The sequence below is a fragment of the Zea mays genome, chromosome 6, assembly GCF_902167145.1.
Source record: "Zea mays cultivar B73 chromosome 6, Zm-B73-REFERENCE-NAM-5.0, whole genome shotgun sequence".
In the NCBI taxonomy this organism is placed as follows: domain Eukaryota; kingdom Viridiplantae; phylum Streptophyta; class Magnoliopsida; order Poales; family Poaceae; genus Zea; species Zea mays.
The window spans coordinates 150,045,974-150,071,807 of NC_050101.1; the positions used below are offsets into that span (position 1 = coordinate 150,045,974).

At 44.7% G+C, this 25,834-nt stretch overlaps 1 protein-coding gene and 1 pseudogene across 1 annotated transcript in view; both read right to left on the reverse strand.

Annotated features, from left to right (window-relative positions):
• The window catches only part of LOC542211 (uncharacterized), a 51,197-nt gene extending 31,817 nt beyond the window's left edge, over nucleotides 1–19,380 (reverse strand). The window contains exons 1-16 of the mRNA NM_001111823.2: nucleotides 19,088–19,380; nucleotides 18,949–19,004; nucleotides 17,990–18,328; nucleotides 17,842–17,916; nucleotides 16,872–17,044; nucleotides 15,558–15,656; nucleotides 15,142–15,301; nucleotides 14,874–15,017; nucleotides 14,619–14,791; nucleotides 14,344–14,539; nucleotides 14,075–14,272; nucleotides 9,978–10,130; nucleotides 8,913–9,034; nucleotides 4,647–4,746; nucleotides 4,480–4,575; nucleotides 4,267–4,397 (exon numbers count right to left, since the gene is read on the reverse strand). Coding sequence (NP_001105293.2) covers nucleotides 4,267–4,397; nucleotides 4,480–4,575; nucleotides 4,647–4,746; nucleotides 8,913–9,034; nucleotides 9,978–10,130; nucleotides 14,075–14,272; nucleotides 14,344–14,539; nucleotides 14,619–14,791; nucleotides 14,874–15,017; nucleotides 15,142–15,301; nucleotides 15,558–15,656; nucleotides 16,872–17,044; nucleotides 17,842–17,916; nucleotides 17,990–18,328; nucleotides 18,949–19,004; nucleotides 19,088–19,133 — 2,261 coding nt within the window. The 5' untranslated portion in view covers nucleotides 19,134–19,380. The remainder of the gene's footprint in view (nucleotides 1–4,266; nucleotides 4,398–4,479; nucleotides 4,576–4,646; nucleotides 4,747–8,912; nucleotides 9,035–9,977; nucleotides 10,131–14,074; nucleotides 14,273–14,343; nucleotides 14,540–14,618; nucleotides 14,792–14,873; nucleotides 15,018–15,141; nucleotides 15,302–15,557; nucleotides 15,657–16,871; nucleotides 17,045–17,841; nucleotides 17,917–17,989; nucleotides 18,329–18,948; nucleotides 19,005–19,087) is intronic.
• A 4,559-nt stretch (nucleotides 19,381–23,939) lies between these two features.
• LOC109940563 (aspartyl protease family protein At5g10770-like) lies at nucleotides 23,940–25,394 on the reverse strand (annotated as a pseudogene).
• Nucleotides 25,395–25,834: the final 440 nt, after the last annotated feature.

A 25,834-nucleotide genomic window follows, 5' to 3' on the forward strand; every position in this document is an offset into this window, starting at 1 on the left:
TACAGAGAATTTAACACACTGCTGTGGTCAATCTTCAATGTCCTTAGGAGTTGAACCATATGCTGGGTAGGAAACCACGTAATTTAGGGAAAATGCAGCAGATGCGAAGATGTACAAATGGCAGAATCAAAGCACTAGAAGCAGATCCTTGTCGTAAGATACCACAGCAACATTAAAGAGCCAAACAAGATGACTGCGAAGTACTAGGAAAATATTCAGTGCAGGACATCAAAATAAAGTTGGTGGCAAAAAAAACATGACTTTGTTAAAAAACTCTAGAGTCAAGACTTAATGAGGTCATAATTATAGTTTTAGACCTCAGAATTATGTACTCTCCAAGGTTATTAAAACGACGAAACGTTGAAACGCTCATGGGTGAGTTTTAACTTTTAAACGGTTTAAACAAAGTTTAAACGTAGTTTTAAACAACATAGTGAAATTTCAATATATCATAATTTCAGGCAATTATATCAAGTCAAATACCAAACAACCAACATAAGTTCACATAATAATATTGTGCAAAATGACATGTGGGTTCAAACCCTACCTGGGCGGCAGTTCCTAATTGGGCTGGGCCAATTTCTAGCAACAGACACATTAAACGCCCGAAACGCGGCGTTTCACTCTATACCCGCGTTTAAACATCAAAACGCGACGTTTAAACGACGTTAAACGACGTTTTACGACGAATCGTAAAATGTTTTATCGTTTCACTTTCTGTCAGCGTTTTATAGTTTAAACGACGTTTAAACGTCGTTTTAATAAGCATGGTACTCTCCGGTCAAAAATATTAACATTTTGAACAACGCAAAAGTCTCCAGAGCCTAGCTTTGACACTATTTTCTCTTAGAACATGTCCATAAACTCTGACAAATTTACAACATTATGGAAGTACTTCCAAAACAAATCAATAAAGATAATTTTCATGCCAATCGGCCTAAAAGTCTTGTACACAGTGTTGGAAAACTCATCACTAAAGTTCTGGCCAATCGGCTTGCTACAAGACTTCATGAGATGGTCTCACCTAACCAAAGTGCTTTCATAAAGGGGAGATTTATACATAACAATTTCATGTTGGTTCAGCAAACCTCAAGGTTACTTCATCAGCATAAAAAGGTTAATCTTCTCTTCAAGCTGGACATCACTAAAGCCTTCGACTCAGTTTCTTGGCCCTTTCTTATTGATGTCATGAAGCTCCTTGGTTTTGGCCAAATTTGGAGGGACATTATATGCGGGCTGCTATCCTCATCTTCCACTCAAGTGCTTCTCAATGGATTCCCGGGAAAGTGCATTACACATCGGAGGGGACTTAGGCAGGGAGATCCCCTATCTCCCATGCTTTTTATTCTTGTCATGGACATCCTGGGTCTTCTATCCTCACGAGCGGAAGTAGGATTATTGCACCCTCTGTCAAGAACACAAAGACTCCATCGGAAATGTATGCTGATGATGTGGCATTGTTCCTGCCCCCTTCGGGGCAGATGATATTTCAGTAACTTTGGAGATTCTGCGCCTATTTGGTGCCTCCTCGGGCCTTCAGAACAATGAAAATAAGTCTAATGTATATCCTATTCAATGCTCTGAGGAGGATATTTTGGTAACTCAAAGTCTGCTGCCTTGTGAAATTTCGGTTTTCCCTTGCCACTATCTTGGTCTTCCTCTTTCTCTGGTCAAACTCACTAAAGATCAGGTTCAGCCATTTGTGGATAAAATTACAAGACAGCTCCCGAGTTGGAAGGCTGACTTAACGACAAGAGCAGGCAGAAGAATTCAGGTTCAGCATGTCTTGACAGGCATGATTGTTTACTTACCAATGGCTATTGATTTTCCTTCTTGGGCCTAGGAAGCCATTGACAAGATCCGAAAAGGTTTCCTTTGGAGAGGGCGTAAAGAAGCTAAGGGAGGTCATTCTCTTGTGGCTTGGGGAAGAGTCTGCAGGCCTCTTTAAGTTGGAAGGTCTGGGCATCTCCAGCTATGATGCGCGGACACTTCACAAAACTCACGTACCCGTGTCAGATACCGTATCGGATACCGATACTTCGTGGATACTCTCGAATAAGTATCTGATACGTATCGAATATTTTTGCAATTTTAAATATATAAAAAAACATATACTCCTAGGACACCTTCCTGATACTTGCGGGATACCTACCTTCATATACAACCGTTCGACATAGTCGTACTCCTATATCGAGCAGCCAAAGGCCCAAAGACGCCTTGGTGCTTCCACTCGCCCGCCGCCACCCACCGAACTATGCTGCCAGCCGCCGACTGCCGATTTGAGCCACCATGCGACAATTTGTGAGTTTGTGGCTGCCGCTGCCGGGGACTGTGGGTGTGGGTCTGTGGCCGCCGTTGCCGACCCGTGCCGTGGTGCCGCCCACCGATCTACAAATCGACGTCGCTGTGTATCGTAGCCGTCTGTGTACCCTTGCCACAAACCGACCTACAGGTCCATGTTCTCCTTGGTTCTCAAACTCCTTGCTTCTCAATCTACTGAGTGCTACTTCTCTGGCTTGATGGAATATTATGGTCTGTTAGAACTTAAAGACTAAAGTTCCTAGGTTTGATGGCTTGATGGCCTGAATTTTATTATCTATGTACTGTTTGTGAACTTGTGTGGTCCACTATTCCAGCATTTAATTTTTTTATAATATATATTTGTGTATCGTTGTATCAGTGTTTTTTGAGAAATAGCATATCAAGGTATCGGTGTATCACGTATCCATATCTGTATCGCCGTATCAGGGTAACATAGATCTCCAGTTTACCCGAGATGTGTTGGGCTCTTAGGATGAGATGGTTATGGGCTTATGGTTGCATAAAACTGATCCAGCACGTCCCTGGGCAAAACTCCCCTTTCATGATCCTAACAAAGTTCGGGCTTTCTTCTCCACTGTTCTAATTTCTGAAGTTAGAAATGGGGCCAACACTCTATTCTGGACAGATAAATGGCTCTCAGGGCAGAGAATCTGTGTATCGCTCACAGGCTGTTTCAAAGCATTCCAAGGAGGATTACAAAAGAACTGTTCAGGAGGCTCTTCTAAATAGATGGATCTCTGACATCAAAGGAGCTCTCTCTGTGGGAGTTTTGGTGGAATATCTACAGCTTTGGGACCTTCTTTCTGCTGTAAAGTTACAGCCTGAAATTGAAGACAAACATGGTAATTATTCAGCTAAAGTGGCATATGAAGGGCTCTTCATGGGATCAATTTATTTCAGCCACTATTCTAGGGTGTGGAAAACCTGGGCCCCACCTAAATGCAGATTTTTTTTCCTTTGGTTCGCTGCTCATAACAGGTGCTGGACTGCTGATAGGTTTGCTAAAATAGGGCTTGATCACCCACCAAAATGCCCCTTATGTGATCAAGAGGATGAAACCTTAGACCATCTCCTAGTTTCCTGTGTTTTCACAAGGGATTTCTGGTTTCAGCTACTGAGGAGATTCAATCTTCAAGTGCTAGCCCCTCAGCCTGGATTGTCTTCCTTCATGAGCTGGTGGGAAGAAGCCTCATGTTCAGTCAATGGACCTATTAGAAAGGGGCTCAATTCTCTCATTGCATTGGGGGGCTGGATTATTTGGAAATCGCAACCACTGTTCTTAAGGCGTCGCCTAGGCGTCCAGGCGGAGGTCCAACGCCTAGGCGCCTTGCCCGCCTACCTCGCCTAGGCATCCAGGCGGGTGATCCAACGCCTTGTCTCGCCTTACCGCTTTAAAAACCATGATCGCAACAAATGTGTCTTTGATAATTGGACCCCTAATGTTTCTTTAGCTATTAGGATGGCTGCAGAAGAAAGATTAATGTGGGAAATGGCTGGGACTAAGGACCTTTCCTACCTGTCTGCCCCTCTCCTTGAGGCTTAGTCTTGGAGGTGGTTTAGGCCAGTAGTTGGTTGTTGTCCTCTGATGGATTCTTTTGGGTTTTGGGCTTTTAGACCTCCGTAAGTCTAGTCCTTTTGTACCTGGTCTTTTTAGACCCTTTTATCTCCTTAATATATTGGGGCGCAGTTCTCCTGCGCTTTTCAAAAAAAAAAAGATAATTTTCATGTTTCAAACCATTTTTTAATGGTATTGCAGTTAAAGTTTCAAAAGTTTGACTAGAATCTTGTTCAGAACAGGAAGAATCTGTGACTCAAGGGCATATGTAAAAGATGATCAACAATTATAAGTTCAATGTAGCAAGAAACTTCAAGATAAACAGGCAAACACTAGTTGCAAAAATCTCGCAATCAAGGACACAAAATAGGGAAGAAAAAAGAATATACCCTGTGCTCTGGATAATCTGTCCCAGAGTTGACACTGCCACTTCCCTTTTACTAACAGCACCTCCATCTAAAAGAGAATCCACAACTACAGGCATCAGCTCAGGAAGATATTGCCTCATAGCAAAGCCACCCTATAACACAGGACATATTATTAAAAGCTATGCCATTACGAGAACACAAACACCACAAATAGAGGAACAGATGAAGACTAACCACTTTGGCCAGTTCTCCAACAGTGGCAAGCACTCCCGCAGCAAGAGCATTATTAGCATTTGGTCCCGTTCCTTCACACAATCTAGTCACTAGCGCCTAAAACAAAACCAATATAAGAAATCAAATCGACATGATAAATACAAGTACTGATTTCACTTCTTGCTAACCTTGTGAACTGGAGCAATGTAAGGAAGAATGAGCCGCGCGCAGCTCCTAATTAAACAACCCAATAATCTAGCACTTTCCTCTCTACACTTGCTATCCATACTGCAAATGACAAACTTTCATGAGCAAAATGCTGGAGCAACATGATGTAACTTTGGAAACCATGTCTATTATTGTTAGATTATTGTGTGTTACTGATGCAATTCACTTTGGCCAAACCCATGTACTGTGCGCACGCGCTCGTGCGTGTTATATTATATTACATACATGCATACACGCAAATACACACACACACCAACAGGAGCTCGACGGCGACCATCCTCCGGCCACAGACGGTGCTCCTCTCGTACCTGGGCGGCCGTTGATGCGCCCAACGCCGCGTCCTCTGCCCGCTCGGCCATACTCCACACTGTGGTCGCCACCGGCGCGGATCCACTTCCGGCCGCCAGACCTCCCGTAGTCCCGTCGTTCCCTCAACCGTGGTTAGACGGCTTCCATGCATGGGGGCAGCTCCCCTCCACGATGTTGTGCCCTCAGTCGTGGCCGGACACCTTCCTTATGCGAGCGTGGCTCCCCTCCATGTCGGCCGCCCTCCTTGCGCGGGCGCGGCTCCCCTCCACGTCGCCGCAACTCCCTCCGCGCCTACTGTCATCTCCACCACACCGGCTCCTCTTCACCACGCACTCGCCGACGTTCATCACATGACTATCAGTGTGCCAACCTTTGCCCTCACCGTCTGCGCCACTCCCGTGGCCGGCGACCCTCAACCCACCTCCTTGGTGGCCGCCACTGCCCCAACTCTCTCCCAAGCCACGCACGGCACCCACGCCGGCTCCAACGCACCTACGCTCCATCCAACACGGGCTGGGCTCATCCCTCCCCATGAAACGGTCGCAGCTGACACCCCCACATGGGCCTCTGCTCCGTTCCCCACCACTATGGCCGGTTTTCTCCACCCCGATCTCGCTACCACAGGACTGGGAATTGTTGTTCCAACTCTCTGCGCCACATCCTCCGCCCCAAGTTTCCCTCCGTCGATTGTCATCCGGTCATCCCTACCACCGACGTCGTTGTGGCCCAATTCACCCTCATCGAAGCCCTCTAGACGGACAAAGTTGTTGTGGCTGCCAAGCAGGAACATGAGCGCCTCGCTGCTCGGACCTGGGAGCAAGAGTGCATTGTTATCGATGCCCTCACTAGGCAGCTTACCGGGGCGGAGCGTCATCTGCTAGGCAACCTCGAGCGTCATCTGCTTGGCCCCTCCTTTCGAGTACGAGTTTGCCACCCTACCACCGACGTCGTTGTGGCCCAATTCACCCTCATCGCAGCCCTCTAGACGGACAAAGTTGTCGTGGATGCCAAGCAGGAACATGAGCGCCTCGCTGCTCGGACCTGGGAGCAAGAGTGTATTGTTATCGATGCCCTCACTAGGCAGCTTACCGGGGCGGAGCGTCATCTGCTAGGCAACCTCGAGCGTCATCTGCTTGGCCCCTCCTTTCGAGTACGAGTTTGCCATCATCGCCAATCTCCATGCCCATGCGACGGGTGTCCAGAACATCTGTTCCCTGGTTCCTATCATCCTCGACCTACGCCCGTTGGCGTGACCTCGTCCTCACCCTCTAGTGCTACACCATAGACGACCATGTTGTCACCAACACCACCTCCCTCATTATCCCTTCCTGGCGGCGGATGGATAGTGTGGTCGTCTTGTGAATCCTCGGGATCGTTATTGTTGAGCTACACGACGTTGTCCGCGAGCGTGGGGGCACCACTCTGCTTGGGCTGTCATCGAGGAGTAGTTCTTTGCAACTGTGAGGCTCGTGCTCTCCACCTTGATGCGGCCTTTCGGACCTTTGCCTAAGGAGACCTCTCCACTACAGAAAATTGCAGTCATATGAAGGGCATGGTGGCCTCCCTATCTGGCCTCAGGGAGCTTGTCTCTAGTCGCACGCTCGTCCTCGACCTCCTTCATGAGCTCAACTAGCGCTACGATCATCTTTTGGACCTAGATCACTCGCTCGGTCTCGTTCCCGTCCTTCCACAAGGTCCGCAACAACCTCATCCTCAAGGAGCTGACCAAGGGATTGGCCCCTCGCTTGGACACTCTTACTATGCTCTATAGCTCCACCATCGGGGGAAAGGCCTCGCAACCGCCCTCTTCTACTCCCAACTCGAGGGACTCCTCGTCGTGCCTACCTACTTGTCACGTCTCTGGCACTCCGCGCCGTCCCAACCCACCTAGGATCGAGGGGCGGCACTCTAGGGGTGGTGCTCGTCGTCATCGTTGGGCTATGGTGGTGGTGGTGGATAGGTGGAACTCCCTGGCCCTCCATCTACAACTCATGGATCGGCCGCGTCTCCATGTGGCACGTCCCATCCCCAGGTGGTCCTCCACCACAGCGTGCTCACCTAACACTACCTGGTTCAGGGTATCCCTCGGCAATCTCCCCTCTACGGTGTCAGCGCCTCAGCCACCGCTTTTGCCCGTGTCGCCCCACTCTGCTTCGTCCTGGACCCCGTGGTCTGATGGGTGGGATGAGTTGTCTCTTGCCAGCTCCTTTAGCACCATGGCTTTGACCCATCCTGCTCTCATCAACTGGGTGGCTGATTCTGGTGCCTCCTACCACACCACTCTAGACACTGGTATACTCTCTTCTTCACATCCACCTCTCCCCTCCACTCCTATCATTGAGCATCTTTGCCACGCCTATCAGTTAGGTCATCATGTTCGACTTCCATTCTCTAACTCCTCTTAGATTGTGCACAATTTTGATATCATACACTATGATTTGTGGACCTCATGGCTGTAAGTATTATCGGGTGATTTTGGATGATTGCTCTCGTTATCCGTCGACCTTTCCCTTGTGTTTGAAGTCTGACACTTTTGCAACTCTTCTCCACTTCATCGCTTGGGTTTCCACTCTGTTTGGTTGCACCATTAAGGTTGTCCAGTGTGACAAAGGTCGTGAGTTTGATAGCTCCTCCCGGTCCTTCTCGCATGGAATCTAACTCTGCATGTCCAGCCCCTACACTTCTCAGAAGGGTAAGGCTAAGTGCATGATTTGCACCACTAACAATGTCATGTGTTCTCTGCTCTTTCAGGCTTCTTTTCCTACTTGCTACTGGGCTAAGAGCCTCCACAATGCTACCTACCTTCTAAATCGCCTACCTACTACGGCGACTTGCGCCCCTACCCACACTTTGCTCTCTTTGGCACCACTCCCTCCTATAACCATCTTCGCTTTTTTGGGTGTGCATGCTACCCCAACCTCTTTGCCACTGGTCCTCATAAGGTTGCTCCTCGTTCTACTCGTTGTGTCTTCCTTGGGTACTCTATGGCTACTCCTGGTCAGCCATTGTTTGTTCCCCCTGCAGGCTCTCCCCCATTGGTGCCCAACTGCCCATGGTGACTCTTGCGCTCGTAGACTCTTTCCTGGCTGCGCCTTGCCACCTGCTCCGCCTCTGAGGTCCCAGTGACCCCGCCCTTGGCTTCGGTGGCCTCGCCTTCGGCACAGGTGCCCCCCCCCCCCTCTTCTTCATCGGGGCCCTTGCCACATACACCTGATGGTGACTCAACGGACTGTTCGGGTCCTTCACCCGATTGACCACCTAGTCCTCTCCAATACTACCTCATTGTCGATCCTCCATTACCAGCTTCTGTCTGTAGCACCCTCGCTAATCCTCATTAGCGAGGTGTTGTGGAGGACGAGTATTAGGCCCTTCTTCCTAATCACACCTGGGATCTAGTGCCCCGTCCCCCAGTTGATAATGTGGTCACTGACAAGTGGGTCTGGACACACATGCGACAGGTCGATGGCTCTCCGGATCGGCAAAAGGCATGTTGGGTTCTTCGGGGCTTTACTCAGTGTCCTGGTGTTAACTATGATGAGACATTTAGTCCGGTCGTGAAGCCTGGTGTTAACTATGATGAGACATTTAGTCCTGGTGTTAACTATGATGAGGCATGAGTCATTTTTAAGTCATTTCAGTGTGGGTGATCATCACCTAAGGTGACGAATAGCTTTGCCAGTGCTATTTAACGACACCTAGGGTGATAAACTAATAATCTATCACCTGAACCCGACCCAATACATCTGATTAAATTAGCCACGCGTGTCTGATTGATTCAACTACACCATTAGGTGTTCGTGATGGCCAGTTGGGTTTATCACCTAAGGTGACATACACAAACACACAAATGCCTACCCTAATGAGGATTAGGGTTTCTATTCTATCTAACGATTATCAAAAACATGTGTGGTTCAAACCTCTGGTCAAGATATGTGAGCAATTGTATAAGATAGCGACGAAGGGCAGGCAGTACATATGCAGGATTCTTTTCAGACAATCGACCAGCAACAGAAATTGCCAATTCTCTGACATCATATTCCTAAGAATTGAAACAGTAAAATAGATCATTTGTCAACATTCTAAGGGTCATTGAACATTAAATATGTACTTCCTTATAAGCAAAAACATAGAATACGAAACAATATTACAACAGTGCATATCAAGTTTATATAAGTGTACTTAACAAAATGACATGCAGCCATCCATGGAAAAAAAGTTTGGTCGGCCTAGTGTAGGGTTCACATTATGGTTTCAAGGTGACTCGGCATCCAGGCAGTGCCTAGGAGACAAGGCGTCATTGTTCCCCAAGGCAAGCTTGGCATGCCTGGACACCTAGACAATGCTTTGAAACAGGAGTTCATATTTACCTATGGAACATTGGAACCCCTATCTTGTGTATAAGCCCCATTGCTTATGGAATAAAGTATATTGTATCGAATTAAATCTAATGGAGTACCAGACTCCTCATGGAAGTGCAAAACAGGAACTTTGCTGCTTATTTAGAATTTAAGACACTGCAAATAAAAGCATCTGCAAGCAATCGAAAGTAACTCCACATTATAGAATGAGCCATATTGAGAACCTTTCTCTGGTCCATTATTTCACAAGTCCTCTTGTGGGAAAATCATAAATTTACTACTTCCTCGTGGTGGGAATAGAATTTCAAGCCCACTATTAACCACCAAAACATCAAAACGAAATAAACCATACTACTCCCCTCAATGATGGAACACACATGATTAGTCAGGAAAACATCCTAGTGTATTAGAAGTACACTAAAGGGATCCAATCTATGTCGTTTAATTTGTACAACACTTCAATTAAACACCCCACCATATTTACTTTTATAAACAGCAAAAAGAAAGGGTCGATAGATGTTGCGTTGAAGCATCAGGTAACAGATCTAGCAGGCACCACATAAGATAAGCTGGTAACAGATCTAACAGGCCCAATTAATAAGACAAAACTTCAGTTCAGTATACCTCATCATTTAAGGCAACAAAAATTGAAGTCAAGATGTCAGCTTGGGCCAAGAAATCATCAAAAGCTGGATTTCGATACAAAGCCTTGAAGACTGAACTTCTAACACCAACATCAGCATCAGCAACTGCAGCCATAAGAAGTTTCTCCACTATCTGTGGATGAAGGTAAAAACAGGAACAGATACAAGTATCATCATCAGAGTGCCTATGGCAAAAGAACATAAACTGCATGAGCATGACAAACAATAACCAAGTCTCAGCTTTTGAAGAATATCATCTCAGGTACGACTAGTTCAAAACAGGAATTAGATGCATGCCAGACCAACAAAATAACAATGGTCACAAGTATATGCATTGCAGGAGAATAGAATTGGTGGAGTATTTGAGTTGGGCCTCATGGGAGTACATAGGACGACTAACACCCCACGTGGGTAGACAATGTGGTACTATTCCTATTTACTCTAACATCCCCTTGTAGTCAAAGCGGCAGCACTGAAGATGGTGGGACTGGAAAAGAAGCTGACAAGCTATGTAGGAGAATAGAATTGGTGGAATATTTGTTATATTGCATTGGACCTCATGGGCTGATTATAGTCCATAGGACTACCACCCCACATGGGTATAAAATATGATACTATTCATATTCCTATTTATTCTAACATGCATAGCCATTTCCCATTTATGTTTGGTTAAAGGATCCTAGAAGTCCAGATCTCAATAAATAGCTCTGAGTCTATCATGTTACTGCCTTCCCTCTCCTCTTTGCTCACATAATCCTCTTTCACACAGTTTAACATATTCAGTTCTAATGTTCCACATGAAAAATCTAAATCGGTTAAAATAACCCCAATCAAATGCAATTAAGATATTAAAGAAAGCATGCTGAGTTGCTGACACGCTAAAATAATCACATCTATCCTGAGAAATTGGAAATAACTTCAGGAGGGCACACAATGTGGTAAAAGATTGTTATTTCCATTTAATTCAAACAACTATTATAGATATTAAACCAAGTTTATAATATAATGTCTCTCATATTCTGTGTAAGTTATGCACTTCAAACCAAAGCATGTGTTAATTGACATAACTGAATGTTCCAATGCCTTTAATATGCAGCTTAAACTAGATTAGTTACTGTAAGGAATGCCAAATTAGCACATTTACTAGAAGTTGCATCAATGGTACTGTTAAAAATTTAAAACTTCATCCACGTTTTTTTCTCAAATGACAGTCAATCCATGTTGTACGGCATAATAATGTACATCGAAGCCACATCAAAACATGGCTGCCAAAGGGCTAGATCTACTATATGGACCTTCACAAATCACAATAACTAGAAGCTCAACTTGTACGTCACCAAAATTCTTGATAATCGGTTGGGACCCCATCTACAAGATCTGGTTACAGCTAATCAAAGTGCTTTCGTGAGAAGAAGGTCAATTCATGACAACATTATGTTGGTGCAACAATCAATCAAGGCTCTTCACAAAAGGAGGATCTCTAGTTTGTTATTAAAATTAGATATTTCCAAGGCCTTCGACTTAGTCTCATGGGCTTTTTTTTTCTTGAGATATTATCGCATCAGGGTTCTGGACCTATTTGGTGTAATCTGATCTCCAACTTGTTGTTCACTTCATCTACTCAAGTGCTTTTGAATGGATCTCCCGGTAACCATATTACTCATCAGAGAGGTCTTCGTCAGGGAGACCCCCTATCTCCTATGTTATTTGTGTTGGTCATGGATGTTCTTAGCAGCCTTTTCAGGGCCGCTGAAAGTATAGGGCTGTTGCAAAGCCTAGGAGGAGCTGGTGTCCAGAGCAGACTTTCTATTTATGCGGATGATGTGGTCCTTTTTATTAAACCAATCGAAGAGGATCTAAATTGTGCTAGAATGATATTGAATTGCTTTGGTTCAGCCTCTGGTTTGGTAACAAATTTACAAAAGAGTTGTGCCATTCCAATAAGGTGTGATGGGCCAGTTAGTACAAACTGGATGCAATCTACTGCAATGCAGTTCAGCTTCTTTTCCTTGCAAGTATTTGGGGCTGCCGAGCTCTGATAAAAAAAACTGAGGACGAGTGATCTTATGGTGTGGGTAGAGACTAGAGAGGATTGCGGATCGACTTCCTAATTGGAAAGCTAGGCTGCTCAATCTTGCTGGTCGGACAGCATTGGTGAAGTTTGTTCTTTCAGCCATACCAATCTATCTTCTTATTGCTATAAATATCCACAAGTGGGTGATTAAATCGATTGACAAAATTCGTCGGGGGGTTCTTTGGAAAGGAAGAAAGGATGTTAATGGTGGAAGCTGTCTTGTGTCTTGGGAGATAATTACGAGGCCTCTTAAGTTATGGAGGACTTGGTGTTCCTAACTTGCAATTTAAAAGCTAGGCAGTACAGGCAAAATGGTTGTGATTAGAAAAAACGGACCCGTCTAGGCCTTGGCATGGGCTGTTTCTCCCGATGCAGCGGCAGGTCAGACAGTTATTTGTGTTGTCTGTGTATACTGTGATAGGAAATGGGGCTAATACTCTCTTCTGGTCGGATAGATGGTTAAATGGGAGTGCTGTCCAAGACATTGCCCCAGCAGTGGTTCGTATGGTTGGCCGCAGGGCCTTTTCTTCCAGAACTGTGGCACAGGCACTAGATAACTGGCAGTGGGTCGGCAATATTGAAAACCCTCTTTCGTTGATTGATCTGCAGCAATATCTATTCTTATGGGATGCTCTGAGAGGGGTTATGCTTAATCAGAATGATGATAAGCATGTGTGGATGCACACTGCTTCTGGGCAGTTCTCTTCCAAGTCTTGCTATAGGGCCTTTTTCATGGGGTCCATTTCTTTTGAACCATGGAAAAGATTGTGGAAGACTTGAGCTCCCCCAAAATGCAAGTTTTTTCTTTGGTTGGCAATAAGAAATAAGTGTTGGACTGCTGATAAACTTCGAAGGAGAGGGTTGCAGCACCCGGTGGTCTGCCCATTATGTGACCAACAAGAAACAGCTCAACATCTTCTATGCAATTGCAGTTTTGCCAGGCAGTTTTGGCATGATATTTTCTTGACATTAGGGATAGGTGATCTCACACCTGCTATTGATGAAATCTCCTTTGCTGTGTGGTGGGGAAAGGTGCATAAAAAGGTGCACAGGAGCAAGAGGAAAGGTTTCAATAGCGTCATAATTTTGGGGGCTTGGTGCTTATGGCTCCTTCGAAACAAGGATGTTTTTGATCGAGTGAATCCTTCCTTGAGCAATGTTAAAAGTTTGTTTTTCGATGAGTTGAGTTGTTGGGATAGGGATGGTGCTAAGCATATAGCAAGTCTTGGCCTTACTGCTTCTTTTAATAGGGTCTAGGCTTTTCATGTGGTTTAAGGTTTCCAAACTGGTCGGGCCTGCCTAGTTTTGTTTTTCTGTTTCTGTTTTTTTCTATTTGCCCATTGGGCATTGTACTTTGGTCCACTTTGTACCTTTTTCCTCTCTTAATATAATGATGTGCAGCTCTCCTGCGCGTTCAAGGGAAAAAAATGTGTACGTCTTTAAAAAGGACCATGCTGAAGCTAAGTATTACTATTATTTATTTCTGCATAAAAGTACAAACTGTTGCAGTGCTGTTTCATTATTTTCTACTAACAGTTTATAGTAACATAAAGTTCATAAGTTCCTGCGAAACAATATTGCATGACAGATTCTACACATGATTAGCTTCACCTCATATAAAAGGTTTGCAAGCACAAATCCTCACATAAAAGGTTTGGAATCACAAAATATAGTTAGCCAAAAGAAAGTGAGAAGTGTATCCAAGAATGTAGTACTGAGTTCAGATCTGATTTTTAACATGTGATACTGCAGACAGAAGTAGCATAGATAATTTTTCAATAAACTAACATCAAATAATTTAAAACCCAAACAAGGTATGCTTCACAACATGTTACCATCAAAAATGAGATTGATCTGTAGTTAGCTATACCCAAATGATTTTTTACCTAACACTATCACTTGTGCATTTAATTTACATGCCCTTATCAAATTGACAAATATTGTTAACACATAAGGCAAAGTAGTGCTTAAACACAAGTTAAACTATATATTTTCATACAGACCTCCTCTACAAGCCGGCGGCGCTTAGCTCCTCCAATACGATTTGTCCTATTTGAACCGAACTGTGAAGCTGAAGAAGCAGAAAGGGAGTGTGCAACTAATTTGCAACAGCACAAAGAGGCAGCTTTTCTGGTACTGCTATCTTCATCTTCCAAATAAAGTATGACACTCTCTCTAGCGAATTCCAGAAGTTCATGGCCCTGAAACAAATGCATATTTAAGTTTTAAAATACACTACCATAAGTCAGCTTACTAGAGCATTTCAACAAACCTTAAAGTTGAAGTTTGCTAGAGTCCACAGTGCAAGTTGCACAAGAACAGGACTATTAGAGTCCACAAACTGTTGCAAATTGTTTGACCTGCTTGCTCGACCAACAGAAGCACCTGGCCTTATTGATGACTTTGGTAGTGCTTGAGATATACAATCCAATAAACGCTCCTGTATTGTGGGTAGTAAAGACGGGATGCTGTACAAAAAATGTCACATAGCAGCTCTGTAGAGAATAAAATGAAAGGAACTAATTAATTAAAGCAATGAAATCTTACCTTGTGCTTATAGACTCGAGTGCATCTATAAGTTTATCAGAAAGACCAGCAAAAAACATAGCATCTAGAAGTCCGCTACGAATATGAGGTTCCATTGCAGGACCCATAGCTTTTGCAAAGCTTCCTACACAAGAAATTGCCTCAAGAGATGGCCTTCCTCTGCGAGGAGCAATCTGTACATACAAGCACCAATGATTACATGAAAATTCAAGTAAACACCTGAGTAGAATAGGGCTGCCAAGTACCAAAGCATACCGCATCTTGCAAATGTGAGGTAATTGCTGGTAAATAAGGCACAAGTTCAACACCCAGAGCCCCAGCCATCTCTCCAAGGGCAACAAAACCACTAGCGCGCTCGTCTGGTGTACGTAGAACAAACAAGATATGATCCATACAAATCTGGAAAGGATAACAATATTCATCATGGAACAGCACAATTTTATCATTCCTATCTTCTACTATGACACTAGGTTCAATGGGGAAAGGAAAACAACAGGACATGAATTGTGGTATTAAGAATAACCTTCAGGTAATTAGTCACAAATCTGTCACGCAGGAAGTGGGCAATTCGAGGAAGAAGTGATGTTATACTACGTCGAACAAGCTGATCTCGATGCTTTAAATAATCGAGGACAATATCAGCCACTTCTCTGTACCGAGACATCATAAACTCCCCTGTATTCCTATAATGTTTCAAGCAAAATTAGAAGATCAGATCTTGGACATTGTTGTCAGAACTAAATGGTGTTGTTTTACTTCTTTCATAATACCATGATATATCTCTGTTCGCAAATTACATGATTAGGCTGGCATGCATCTCATAATAAAGAAATGCAATAAGTGTGAGAGGATCAAATAAGATCAAATTATAGCGATTATTAATATCATGGCATCTATTTTCTAAGAACAAAAAAGGCATCCAACCAAACAGTAAGTTACCTCAGCAATTCTCCAACGGCCAATAATGATCCATGAATACTATGAACAGAAGCATTTCTGCCAAGCCCAACTTGTGCGGCTTCACACATCCGGTAATACCTGGTAAAATTTAAAAAACGTAAGACAGAGAAACCACCATAATTGTATAGCAGAAATGAATTGACGAAGAGTTGTGGAAATTGATGTGCTTTGGATTCTATGAGATGCATACGCAACAACAAAACAAAGGCCCTGAAAGCAGAGTTATTCATAACCATTAGTCCCAAGAAAAGAACTGACTATGAAGAACCTCACACATTAAACTTTTATAAAGACCAAAAAAATAAATGTCAACATGCTCTTAAATCTTGACCAATCAATTTGTGGATTTAGACACGTAGATTGGAAAACAAAAACAATGGTTCAACCATTGAAGAGACTGAGGTTCGCAAAAGCTTTAGATAGAAAGGGTGACTGGTATGGATCATATATGAGCTTGCATGTAACAGGTTACTAAAAACTTACATCTATTTCGTATCTAGTCAATCTGCAATTTTAATATGTGAACCATTTACTTACAAAATGAAACTTTTGTAATCTAAGTATTAATCATTTGGCAAGTTAGGAAGTAAGCCATCAAAGTCATTGTCTGATGAGGATGACTTTTTTGGTGCACCAGAGCTAGTTGCACAATCATGGCTTCATACCACACAACAGCTGCAACACAACATTAGTATCATTTATGGCAGCACTTTCTATAACTAAGTATAAACACATTTCTATTACAAGTGACTGTGGAAGCTACAAGGTCAAAAACACTAACAACTCACTCATCTTTAAATAAAGCTCAAAGCAATTCTCAACATTCGATGAACTATACTAGTATATATCTTTTTCTTTAATTTTTTTCTCTTCTTATGATATTCAGTTATTTACCATGGTCAACTCTTAAGAGATTATCAAATACACATTCCAATTGCCAAAAACTTACTCTATGTGCCAATTTTGGGTTCATTTATACACAATTCTGGGTTCATTTATACACATTGTAGCATTGTGCACAACTTAATTCCAAATTGACAACCAGTTCCCTAAACAAGAAAACCAGAGCACTATGTCATCAGTAGCTAGTCCTCCATAAATTAACAGGATTCCAGCCAAACTACTCATCAAGTTAAACTATACATGCAAAACTATTGATTGTGTAAAAATGAGCTACTCAAATTAAATCTTCATACCATTTTAATCATTTCAAGTGAGTTAACACACATTCTGGTTTATTGATACATAGATACCAAATTCGCAAAAGAATGTGAACATAAAAATTAGGCTTACCATTGTACACGCCAACGTGTCTCCCGTTTTTCAATAACATGGAGACAAGCGCGCAAGGCTTCAACTGCTTTTTCACGAACAGCTTGTTTAGGGTCTCTCAGTGCTACCCATATAGCATCAACAAACTCAGGAACATGAACATTGAAAACTGTTGACGCATTTTCTGCCATCTCCTACAGCATAGAAAATGGAGATTTGTAGAAATTAGAGAGTAGCGCATATGGGAGTAATACTGATATTAATTCAGATACATCAACATAAATCACACATACATATATCTTTAGGACAAACTCTTGTGTAATCAAGCTTCCCGTGCAATCAAACTAAGTCATGAAAAATTCTCAAAAAAAAATTATAGATGCACTTCATTATTTACTCTATCAATATATCAAATTTCAAGTTCTAACTCATCCTATGTTAATATATATATATATAATAAAATTATATCATTATAATTTTCTCTTATTTATATCTCTTAACATAGAATGAATTAGAACTTGAAATTTGATATATTGCTAGAGTAAATAACGAAATGCATCTATAAATTTTTCGATAATTTTTTATGACTTTTGGTAGTTTGATTGCATGGGAAGCTTGATTGTACAATAGTTTTTGCCTATATCTTTTTCACAAATCACAAGTTTAGGCTTATAAATAATAGCCCATGACTCTAGTGGCAGTATGTAATCACCCATGACTTATTACAGACCAGATGCTACTGGTGGATTGGGTATAGAAAAAAAATATAGTGTATCTGTGCTGGTATATATATCCAATTCAGTCATGCATCAACAAATGAACAAATGGTGCACTACTTTACACACAAAATCACCCATGTTTAGTGATTAGTAATATAAGTATATAACTATATATATGATAATAGTAAGCAGGACGAAAAATGTGACTCCTTTCACGATGGAAGGCTTATTTGCATGTAAAAGGCCACAAAAAGTTGGTCAATTCAACTTACTTTGAGAATGAGTACAGCTGCAAATCGGCGATATTCCACTCGTTCACCAGTAAGCCACCCCAAAGCCGTTTTAATCTTTTAAAAGAACGGATGTTGTCAAAAGAATGAAACATAATTGTCAAGCAAATTTGAGCTTAATATAGCTCACCTGCCGCTCCACTTCATCTGCAGTCATTGCTCCTCCCGCTTTTGCTAAATGACCCAGCACTTCACTTGCGGGAACTAGGATTTCAGGGTCGCGCTTCACTTCAAATACGTTTCTCAAGAAGCTGGCAAACTTAGAAACTTTGGAAGCGCCTTCTCCAAAGGGCATATCAATTAATGCATCGATAGCACGGAGAGCCAGTAAATTTTCATTAACATCGTTGCTCTGCAGTAAACTAGATATCTGCTCATAGAGCTGATCCATAAACCTTAAAAAAGCTTCACCGCTGAGATCTCGGGCTTCCTCCTCAACATGTTTACGGAGCGCGGCAGCAATAACATCCTAGGGCCAATCAAAAAACACAATTACATATAGGTACAGAATACATAAACAAAAAAGAGAATATAGTGTACAGATCAGCATGAAGTATTTGTTGACGCCTTGATGGAACAAAAGAATCATGCCAAATAACAAATAGTTCAGAGGTTTAGCAATCCAGAAAACTTAAACCTGGAAATAAACCCTTAACGTAACAAGGTTATTGAAGGAGCGTTACAATCAACATATAACGCATATATACCACCAAAGCGGAAGGACGTTACCAGTGCAGATAAACCCCATGCCTTGCCCCCACAGTTACTAGTTACTACTGTGACATAGAGATAGAATCAGCAGGAGCAACAACAGCAAGTAATCCAGCCAGTACTGATTATGAAGATCAGAACAGAAACCGCGCACATCCATCCACCACCGGCGGCACTAGCTTCATGGCCTACTGAGCAACAAAGAACTAGTGCTAATGCGCACACTAATTTATCCAAGCAAATTAGCATAGCATTCCCCAACAAACCCAAAATAGAGCAAAACCCTAGCCCCAAATCTAGCTGTTGAGTCAAGCTCTAATCGAGACGCAAAAGTAAAGGACTCAGGAATCTGGGAGAGGAGGAAAGAGATGCACGTACCGCTCCAGACGAGATGTAAGCCGCGATGTTAAATGTGTGGTCCTTAGCAATCAAATCTGCGTACAAGATGGAATCTCTATTATTTTCAGCGAAACCAAGGGATTCCGTGAGCGCATCCGAGGGAGGAAGGTGGGCGTACCTTTAGGCTTCTTTCCGATCTCCGGGAAGTGCGGCGAGGGTTTCATGGCGATGTTGGCGGCTGCAAGGCCGGCGCGCCGGATAGAGGCGGGGGCAGGGGAACTGTCAAGGGTTTAACTATGCGAACGCGCACTGCAGGAATGGACGAGCTCGCTCTCTCAAATCGGCCGAATGCGCTCGTCCCACCGAGACGCCGTCTTGCTCCGTCTCCCTGTCTCGCTCACGCGGACGCTCCACGCGAGCAGGGCAGGCCGAGGAGGGCGACGGCGCGGCCGGGCGACGGCGCGAGGAGAGCGATGGCGCGAAGAGTGCAGAACGCGCGGCTCGGCGGCGGCGCGGCTGTGCGGCGGCGCGGTTGGGCCGCGGTGGCGGAGAACGGTGAACGGAAGAACGAAGAAGAAAGGGAAAGAAGCCTTTGTATGACACGTGGGTCCCGCAGTTAGAAGGGTTAAATCTGTTGTCTCATCCATCACGTAGTCTTAATTTTTTTTCGCCGGTCCGTGTTAATGCTACGATCTTAAGAAGCGAGCGATCATAAAAGTAGCTCTAATAGTTCTACTAGGTGAGTACCCGTGCGTTGCAATGGTAACATATAATAATACTAGGTACATGCCCGTGCGATGCCACAGAACACAAAATTGTGGGCCTCCAACGGGCTTAGGGCCCCGGCCACGGGCACAGTGAGAACACAAGTTTTCAACTAACGATCGTTGGGTCCGTGTCCGCAGCAGTGAAGATTCGTCCGTATGTCCAAGTGTTGTAGCAGCAGGCCAAGAACAACACAACTATGAAGTGGGTTGGGGGGTTAGGAGGTTTTAGCCTCAGCCCTTAGTAATCTACTTTTGCAAAGTCCGAGGAGCAGAACCAAGCGAGAATTAAAGGACAAACTGAAATATGGATTCTGGGCTCAGAAAATTTCACACCGGTACACACTGCAATGGCAAGGATGAAATTGAATAAATTTTAGTTTCATATCCCAAAACATGCGGTGAGATCTAAACCACCAACAAAACAGTTGTGATGCAAAATATATATTTTCTATGAAACTTGCTAAGGCATCACCGATTTATCCTCCTTCAAAGAATCAAGACTCTGTAACGTTTGAAATAGTTCAGGATCAGACTGATCGGCCATTACAAAAACATGAACACCATCAGACAACTCAACCTAGCTACACCCAGGCTCTTTCTTCACACACTCCCTGATCATGCTCTCACTGACTGTCTAGGTCTCATGCCAGTCATTCCCTGATGCATGCACACTTGACAGAGCAACCCAGTTGCGGTGGTTCCCAGGGTCAAGCTTGAGCAAACAGGACGCTGTGAACTGACTTTAGTCAGGCATTCTCGTGTACTCGAGATGAGTTGAGTAGCACGCTCCAGGCAGCAACGCTCAAGTCAAATCACATGTTCTCAATGAACTGAAGAGCTTCTTCTAGGTAACCTCACCTGCGCAGGAGATCTGCCATGCTTATGTTAGTCTTACATTAACTGACAAATATTCAGATGAAGCACGCTCAACTGGTGCAAACCGAAGATTATCTTTTGCAGCCCCTCTTATAAAGTAAGTTGATCCAGGCACAAGTCCTCTATGTCGAAATCTACTAAAAGAATTTGTGGTAGCTTCCTCATAAAAACCTGTGTATTCATATCTTGCTTAAAAAACACCCACCTTTGGTTGGCAAGTTAATAGTGTTACAGAACCCATAGCACTACATTAAATATGATCAGAGCTAAACCCTAAACCCTAAAAATTGCAGCAAATCAAATAAATAGTTGGCACGAAAGAATCTAGGGATAAACAAATCTAACAGGTGCCTCTGTTGGTTTGGAGGAGAATGAGGTTCTCATGTGAAGTAAAAAGCATGATACTGAAATAGCCATTTGAACAAAAAATATATATATTTTCAACTAAATGAATTAAACAGCCATTTGAACAACATGTAATTAGAGTGAAGTAAAAAGCATGATACTGAAATAGCCATTTGAACAAAAAAATATATATTTTCAACTAAATGAATTAAACAGCCATTTGAACAACATGTAATTAGGTAAATAAATGCAGATAAGCTGATAATGAACATGTTCTCAAACATATTGCTCGCATGTCATAGGCGATGAACAACATTCATCAAACTGTAGGCAAAAATATATTGGTGTAATTATGCTTACTGTGCAGCTATTTCAAAAAATCTGTTGGATCCTCGATCTATATGAACACCAAAAAATATCAGCACGAATGGTGACTAAAAGGGGTATTTTAGTCCCCTTATGATTCATTTAATGTGTTTTGAATAGTTTTAGTCCCTAGAACCAAACATGGTAGGACTAAACTTTAGTCTCCTAACTAAACTTTAGTCCCTGGACTAAAGGAACCAAACGGGACCTTAGAGTACAGTGATGACTCTGGATGTAACAATTCGATAAAAAGAGTGATAAAAACGATCACACAAATTACAGCCCTTACCTCGGCATTCTTTTATCACTCCACCTCTGAATTCTGATATCTATCTTGGAAGCAACCAACTGTAGGTCAGGTCACTTGAGTTTTCTATATTCTTCTTTTAATGGATTTTGTAAATTTTGCTTTGAAAATAATAGCAATAAGAGCAGTATTTAAATTGAGTTGTTTCTGGGACCACTCAACTACTAAGGGAGCTTTATGCCACCCTTTCTTTATAAAATTTATGGAAGATTCAAGGTTCTTCCTCAACACATGATACTTCATTCTGTTTTTCTTACACACCAGTCTTATCTCTTCCTTTTCCTTGTTCTTTTCCAATTTCCCTACTTGTAGTACCACCGTGTATTAAACAAAGCAAATAATACTGAAACAAAGCAAATATTGCCTACTTGTAGTACAGTCAAAGCACTTGCAGCAACTAAAAACATGACTCCCAATAATATATCCACAAAGAAAGCAAATTACTTGCTGCAAAATGGAACTACGAGACAACATGGGAGCAATGTACCTGGGAGAAATTGACAATGACTGGAAAATGTGAGCTACACAATCTTGTGGCTCCAACAATTTACCAAGAGCAGCACAACCTTCAACAGCCAATAAACGCACTGAATTTTGATCTAAAAATAATAGACAAACGACGTCAGCTTCCGATCTTAAAGCTGAAAAATGATAGAATGAATGCACAAAGCAGTTAATTCACAAATAAATCACAGAGGCCCGCGGAGTTGGCAGCGGTGAAAGGTAGAAGACGAAACTGTTTGGACAAAGAAAGGTAGGACATGAATTCAGATTCAGATTCAGACATGAATTTAATTCTTTTACACAGATTCAGTCCAGTTTAATACATGGTGATACTTTTAAGTCACAGCTAGCAATATTGTGACAGTAAGCGTTCATATTACAGGTGCAGTTCCAAACAATAATAAACACAGAAAAAGCATAACCAGTGACAATTTTCGAAAGACAATAACCCTTGTTCATCCTGCCCCAAATGAGTACTCATATCAGTACACACGTAGGTCAGCATTTATTTAGTTGTAATACTGCCTTAGCTACATATCATGTATATCATGTGTATTTCTTTTATTTTAGAAACTATAGCCCTTAAAGGGGTATGTAGGCCGTATCATGTACATCATGTCACTGTGATGCCCTGCTACGACAAGAAGCTAGCGGCCGTCCGGGATGATTTCACTTTATCAGTAGATGGTAAAGAAGTTACAGAGGTGGATTCAGTACTGACAACTGGTGAAGTACTGACAACTTTGTTCTTTTTCTTGCTTGTGGTTTGTGGATTTGAAAAACAAGGGAGACACTTATTTTGAATGGATTTGTACTACAGATTGTAAGGCCATGTGCTTGGTGTTTCATTCTGCGCCTGTACTCAAGTACAGGTTTATTAACCTGGGTTATAATCAGACCTTTTCCCAGTGTCTCATCTCCTTCCCCCTCCTCCAGCACCCTGGCCCCTCTTCTTCCCTCTCCCCTCTCTTCTTGCTCTCCATGGTGCTCCAGCAGTTGGGGTGGGGGCTTGGGCCTCCCTGCCAGATCAGCCCATGTCTTCTTCTAACAAAAGAGTATTGTTTCTTTCATGTGCAAGTAATGCTGATAAAATGAAAAGCAGATGCCAGCATGGAATGACATCTTCAAGGAGGTAATTGCACACTTTGTCCTAACATTGTGTGCAACATTATTGCCTATAAGCACAACGTTTACTGGAACCTGGAAAACCACACTTATTGTATTGATCGTTCTGGAAGTGCATCAGAAATATGGTGTCCCTTTGTATTGATTTATGCATAATGAGGAAATTGTTTTTAATTCTTTTCTGATGCTCTATGCTCCTTTCAGATTTGGTCAGCTTGGAGTGCTTGAACTTGGACTCATGTAAGATTGGTGATGAGGGTCTATTTCACCTAAAAGGTCAGGGTTCAGTGCATTGGTAAATTATATATTACAGTGGCAATTATCATTTCTCCTTGTTTTCCTGGTGTTTTGTTAAGAAAAAAATGTTAAGATAAAACCACTGAATAAACTGCTAACTTTTAACTCTCGTTTGTACTTATTAACCATTTCTCTCTGCTGAAATCCTAAACATATTCTCTCTTTCGTAGACAAATAGATAAAGGAAAACAAACTGCACCTGGAATGAAAAATACAGACAGGCCAAAATCAATGGCCTCCTTGAACGGACGTGTTGGTGCACTCCTGCCCCTTGAACTGCCTCGTGAGCTGCTCGGCCAGGCACGCCGCGTTCTTGTTCTCGGACAGCGTCGGGACCTTGAGCGAGGACATGTAGCTGTTGATGCCCTTGAGGAGCTGCGTCATTGCCTGAAAAGGGGAGGAGTTCGGTCAATTTCCTACCAGAACAGCGCTAGATTTCGTAGTCAGAAGGCATGAGAATTACTAGCGATTGAGCACTTAGAACCGTGCGGATCGTTCTGGGCAGCGGAGACATGTCCAGGCTGGGCGTCCCGTCTCTGCAACATGTCCAGGCTGGGCGTCCCGTTGGCCCCCGCATCTGCTCGCGAGGCCGGCGCGCCGCAGAAGGCCCTGGCGAGCGGCCGGATTCGGTTCGCCGCCACCGCGAAGCATCTGCGCAGGAGGAGAGAAGGACGCTAGTGAGTCTGGTAGATGCCGAAATCTGAGAGCGGAAGGGGGCTAAGGGCAGCGGAGACGAAGGCGTGAAACAGAGGTCGATCTGAGCGACGGCGGCAAGGGGGATCTTGGCGAGTTTGAAGGAGTTCATAGCCTTATCAAAGAGGTCGTCGGTGTCCTCGTACTTGGCTCTCCAGAATGATTCGGCTGGAGATCTCCAGAATCGCCGCGTTCGCGCCATCCATGGAAGGAGAATCCACGTTGGTCCTGGATCTGCGCGCCCCAGCCTCCATGGAAGGGGAGCGCCCGACGCCGCCCCGGATCTACGCGCCCCACCGTCCCGCCCGCGAACGCCGACGCGGGCACGCTCAGCTGCTGCCCGCCGACGCTGATCCCCGTCAGCATCACGACGTAGTAGGTCGGCGCGTTCGGCGACGGCAGCAGCTGCGTCGTGGAGAAGCCCGACGCCGCGCCCGCCGGCCCGCCCAGTGTCAGGTACCCCGCGGTGGACGGCTTCGTCGGGAGGCAGTAGGAGAAGACCCCGCCGTAGGTGCCCGCCGTCTGCTCCACGAGCGACGACTGCTCGCGGCCGAGGCCCAGGAGCCCGTCGACGCCGTTGAACAGCCCGCTCTGCGCGTGCCCGCAGCCAAAGAAGAAGCCCTGCACCGCGCTGCTCGCCGACAGGGTCAGCGTGTCGGAGCTGTACACGCCCGTGGTGTTGGACCCGTCGCCGTAGCTGACCACGTAGCCGCACTGTGCCGCCGAGCAGACGGACGTGGCGTAGATGCCCAGCCCCGCGCACACGGCCCCGCGCACGGCACGACGGCGTAGGACGACGACTGGGCGGGGTCGAAGAGCGGGTCCTTCTGGCTGTAGCACGACGGCGCCGCGGCGCACGGCTTGCACTGCACCCACGACAGGTCGCTGCCGGTGTCCACCTCCATGGTCTGCGCCACGCCCGGCGTGCCGAGGCTCGCCGTCACCACGTAGTTGAGCGTGTCGATGTCGTACCCCCAGCTCGCTGGCACCGTCGTCGTCGCCGCCGCCTTGGAGTCCCACAGCTGAGGCGCGCCGCTGCCGTGCCCCGACACCCTCCTCAGTATGTACTCCGCCCGGCGCTGGTCCGCGCGCAGCGTGTCAGCCACCGACGGGGCCGCTAGGGAGGACGCCCCAGATCTGCGCGCCCGGAGCTCCAGGAAGGTGTCGTCGATGGTGGGGCGAGGCCGAGCGAAGCCGTGGGCCATGCTGGTCGCTCCGCCTGTTTTTCCAGGCTGCCGTGTCGAGGCCCCTGGAGGTACATTGGCTCCGGCGAGGTCGTCGTTGCCACTCCGAGCCGCACCCCCCACGCTGGATCTATGGCGAGCGAGGCAGCGTGCAAGAGGCAGATGGGCATCACGCGGGGGGTGGAGTTGTATCGGCGGGCGATACCAGCGCGGTGGTTATCGCGGCCCGAGCATCGCGTGAGCGGTGGTGTGGGCGCGCAGATCCATTAGCGCAATCCCTACAGCTTCACCTTCCAATGGTCGGAGAGCGGGGTGAGCGCCGATGGAAGGCTTCCTGGGATTGCGCGCGCCCGTGATTCACCTCACTGATGGCTATCGCGACCGAGATTTCCGGATGGAATCCGCGGCTGCGGCGCTGCCGCGGATGCGGGGCGGCTACGGGTGGCAGAACACATCACTGT